This window comes from Gadus chalcogrammus, chromosome 7, assembly GCF_026213295.1.
Source record: "Gadus chalcogrammus isolate NIFS_2021 chromosome 7, NIFS_Gcha_1.0, whole genome shotgun sequence".
Lineage (NCBI taxonomy): Eukaryota > Metazoa > Chordata > Actinopteri > Gadiformes > Gadidae > Gadus > Gadus chalcogrammus.
In genome coordinates this window covers 19,736,633-19,740,579 of record NC_079418.1, presented here as the reverse complement: position 1 = coordinate 19,740,579, position 3,947 = coordinate 19,736,633, and the positions used below count along the sequence as shown (strand labels likewise).

At 51.7% G+C, this 3,947-nt stretch overlaps 1 protein-coding gene across 1 annotated transcript in view; it reads right to left on the bottom strand.

Annotated features, from left to right (window-relative positions):
* Positions 1 to 2,256: 2,256 nt before the first annotated feature.
* Positions 2,257 to 3,947, bottom strand: part of LOC130385828 (vacuole membrane protein 1-like) — a 61,643-nt gene continuing 59,952 nt past the window's right edge. The window contains exon 13 of the mRNA XM_056594544.1: positions 2,257 to 3,947. This exon is cut by the window's right edge and continues 142 nt beyond it. Within this exon, the coding sequence (XP_056450519.1) occupies positions 3,946 to 3,947 (2 nt within the window). The 3' untranslated portion in view covers positions 2,257 to 3,945.

Sequence of the window (3,947 nt, the reverse complement as noted above, 5' to 3'; positions counted from 1 at the left end):
TCGGAGCGTGATGGACTCAATATCCTCCTTGTCTCTCAGCGGGGCCGACATGTGAGATTCTTTGGGGGCCCCTGAAGGTCAACGCCGGCTCTGTGCGGTCAAGTCGCGTCACACAATGAACAGAACCCAAACTTGTTTTCAACACAACCTTTATTTATCAGTCAGGGAAATAGACGGAACGTTTACCTATGTAGCAGGAAAAAATAAGACAAAAGTGCCAAACAGGCACTTATACGTATAAACATAAACAAAGTTTCCAGACTTGCACTCGCACACACACACACACACACAGATGTGCGTAGACTGGGCATGCCAAAAGGGGGCTCCCCTCATGGAACAGGACGTTCGAAATCTGCCAAGAAAAACCAACTCCCCGGGCCAGAGGGGCCATTCCGATGTTGTCCACTAATACAGAAAAATCAACAACACGATATTAACCACCCCCTTTCCCCTTCACTACCCCCCCCCCCCCCCCCCCAAACATGTAGCTGGAGCACCTCCCTGTCGGGGCACAATTCCTTTCAGCTTTGCATAATAAGCAAAGTGTGGCCCACAGAACTACACTCCCCCGAGGAATTTGTTCCAATAAAACGAGGCTTTAAAAAACGAAAGAGACCGAGAGCAAAAAAAAGGAAAAACGCGCCGCGCCGTATTGAGCAACAACACATCGTTCTCTGGAACCACGAAAAAGAGGGAAGTGTGTAAAAAAAAAAAGAATATATGAAAAAAGAGAAAAGGGAAGCGAGGAGGGGGCCCCAGTTGTGGAGCGGCGAGTTGTGAGTGCTGGGGCTCTCTGTCACAATGGAATGTGTTGCAATAAGGTGTGCATTTCTGGCTTCTATGGAAATCCATGTGTGCGCGTGTGTGTGTGGTCTTGCTGCTGCGGCCGCACACACACACACGCGCGCACGCCCCAAACGCACACCACAAAACAGACAGAGAAAGCATGAACCGTCGACACACAGAGGCACGTTGTGCATCGCATACAAAACAGCGCATATGGTGAGTCCTCCGTCGTCGAATCGGATTATAGTGGTAGGAAAAATAGAACCGTCCACCCACCCACCCCCCCCCCCCCACATTAAATAGGAAACGAACGCTATCACGGACAACGGCAGGGAGGGAGGGAGGGAGGGAGGGAGGGAGGGAGAGGGGATGGGCGGGGAGGAATGGGGAACGATGTCTTTAATTCCACCGTAACGGTTTGTGAAAAAAAAAGAGAAGAGAAGTGACATTACAGCGGAAACACGGCCAAATGGGAACTGACGCTTCACCGGCACAATGATCACAGCATGACGGCAAGAGAGCGGGGACAAAACAGGATGCTGGTTCGAGATGAAAGAGCTCAAAATGTCAGACAGCCTACAGACTGTTGTCGCCTTGCAATCTAACAGCCAACACCAGTCTGATAAGCTATCTGACAGGCCGAGAGAGTGAGAGACACAGCGCCCCCGGGGCGAATGGATACACGTAATGCACCGCACGGAGACACACACACACACACACACTCAGACAGACGCACACACACACGCCCATGCCCCCCCCCCCATCCACCCCCACTCCCCACTTCCTCTTCTCGGAAAAAAAAAAAAAATCCCAAAACGGAATAAAAATCTTTACATCAAAAAAAAAAGTAATCCTTACTTACCACGCAGACAGAATGGAAAGGGAGCGGTGGATTCTGAATGGCGTGACCAGTGGCGAGCGGGAGCGCAGCGCAAGCGAGGCTCGCTATCCGCTCAACACTGCCCCTCTGTTTTGAATCTAGCCGACCGATTCGTCTCCTGGCTCCTGCGCCGAGGCAGTGCAACGGGTTCATTCGCAGGTTCAGCCGAGGTAACAGCACAGGCGCGCTGGGCTGCTGCTGCTGCTTTTTTTTTTTTTTCATCGCTCCCTCACTCGTTTGCGCTCTCGCTCTCTCGTTCTCTCTCGTTTTTTCTTTCTTTCTCCCCCCTCTACTCACGCCCCCACCCACCCCGCCCGCACCACTCGTGCCTGCTGCGCTGTGCACAGCGGCGGGGAGGAGAGAAAGAGTGAGAGAGAGAGGGAGGGAGGGAAGGGAGAACATCACTCTTTTTTTTATCCAGCCGGTAAATAAAAAACGGAAAAAGATCCCTAATAAAAAAAAGAGGACAAAGCTGAACCGAGTGACCGACCACCGAAAGCCAGCTGCTATTAATAAAAAAGAAACAAAAATTGAGGCCACCCCCACCCACCCATCCAACCACCACCACCACCCCCCGAAAAAGAGGAAAGACAAAGATGTGATTAAAAAGCAAGGGACTGCGTCCGGGGGTCTCGTGGTGGCATCAGCCGATGAACAGGGGCTTCGTACGGTCCTTCAAACTCGGTCGGGTTGAGGCCCAAAGGAGGGAGAAAGACAAAGGAAAAAAAAAAAATCCCATCCAATAAAAAAAAGAAAAAAAAGAAACTGCCGACAGCCAAGCCCCGGTACTGTATCTACTTTAAGGAGAAAACCTCTTATCTGCCAAACAAAAGACTAGCACACTAGCATCTTACACTATTAGCCCCAGCCACAACCATCTCTCCGTGCGGAGAGATGAAACGGAGAGGGAGGGAAAGCAACAAATGTGGCAGCCACACTAACAGCCCACTATCTCTATCACTCACCCACCTCCCTCTTCCTTCTCTCTCTCTCTCTCTCCCCCCCAGACTGTCTCTCAGCCCTGCCTCACGCAATCGGGAACACACACACACACACACGCACACACACACACGCACACACACAACCACGCACACACACACACATCGTCAAAGACGTGATTCAGTGCTTGCATCTGGTGGTGGAGTACCCTAAGGCTGACTCATGTACTCTCTTCCTGGAAGTAGGACAATAAGGGGCAGACAAAGGAACCAGCAGGGGTGGAGGTGCGTCAGTCACACATTTCCCCCCCTTTATCAAATCTGCTACTCTACTTCTCACCACACCACTTAATATCCTAATCACTACGCACGGCCAGGCATGCTGACGTTACACTCCTACCACGACACTCTTACCAACCCCAATACTTGGGTTACCGGCAGCAGTAGCGCAAGTGCACTGTGCCGTGCACTACCGTGCACATGATGACGGCTCTAATGGGTGCATTGCACAATCACACAAGCAATGGCCGGGTCGTTTAAAACTAAACATTGTATAAGTACACTGGGAATAGAGCAAAAAACGTTAATCGATAAGATAAACAGAAATAGAAAGCTTATGATCAACCCCATTGTCACGGTAACAACACATTCACGAGTTCACAACAGAGTAAAGAGAGAGGCCCTGAGCGGCGTAGCTTAGGCCGACAACAGGTCTAAATGAAGCAGCGTGTAAGGGGATCAGGCGCAGGGTGCTAGTGAAAGGTGCTCTGCTAATGTGTTAAGCTCAAGGCCTCTCTGAGGAGCATTAGGCCCCATTCCTTCTCCAGTGTTGGCCCCAAGCACCATGTGGTACTCTCTCCAGAGATCACCCTACACCTACTCCCTCACACACACACACACACACACACACACACACACACACACACACACACACACACACACACACACACACACACACACACACACACACACACACACACACACACACACTTGAGAACAGGCAACAAAACAAGTAGCCAACCTACCTCAGCGGAAAGCAAATAAAATAAAGGAAAAGAGCCAGCCCTGACAGCAGAAGCAAAGGAAGTCCAGGTTACACACAAGCCTACGAGCTACCATTGAGACAAAGGCCACCGCATGGAGCGTTGACACCACCACCGGGGCTTCTGGGTAACGATGGGTCCCCTCTGTGGCAGAGGCCCCGGAGAGGAAGAGCAGAGGAGGAGGAGGAGGAGGAGGAGGAAGAGGAGGATCGAGAGGCCCTCCGTGACGTGTGAAGGGGAAGGTGGAGAGGAGGGGCGGGGTCTGGGGCCCCCCCGCTACATCCCGGACTCCCCCCCGTC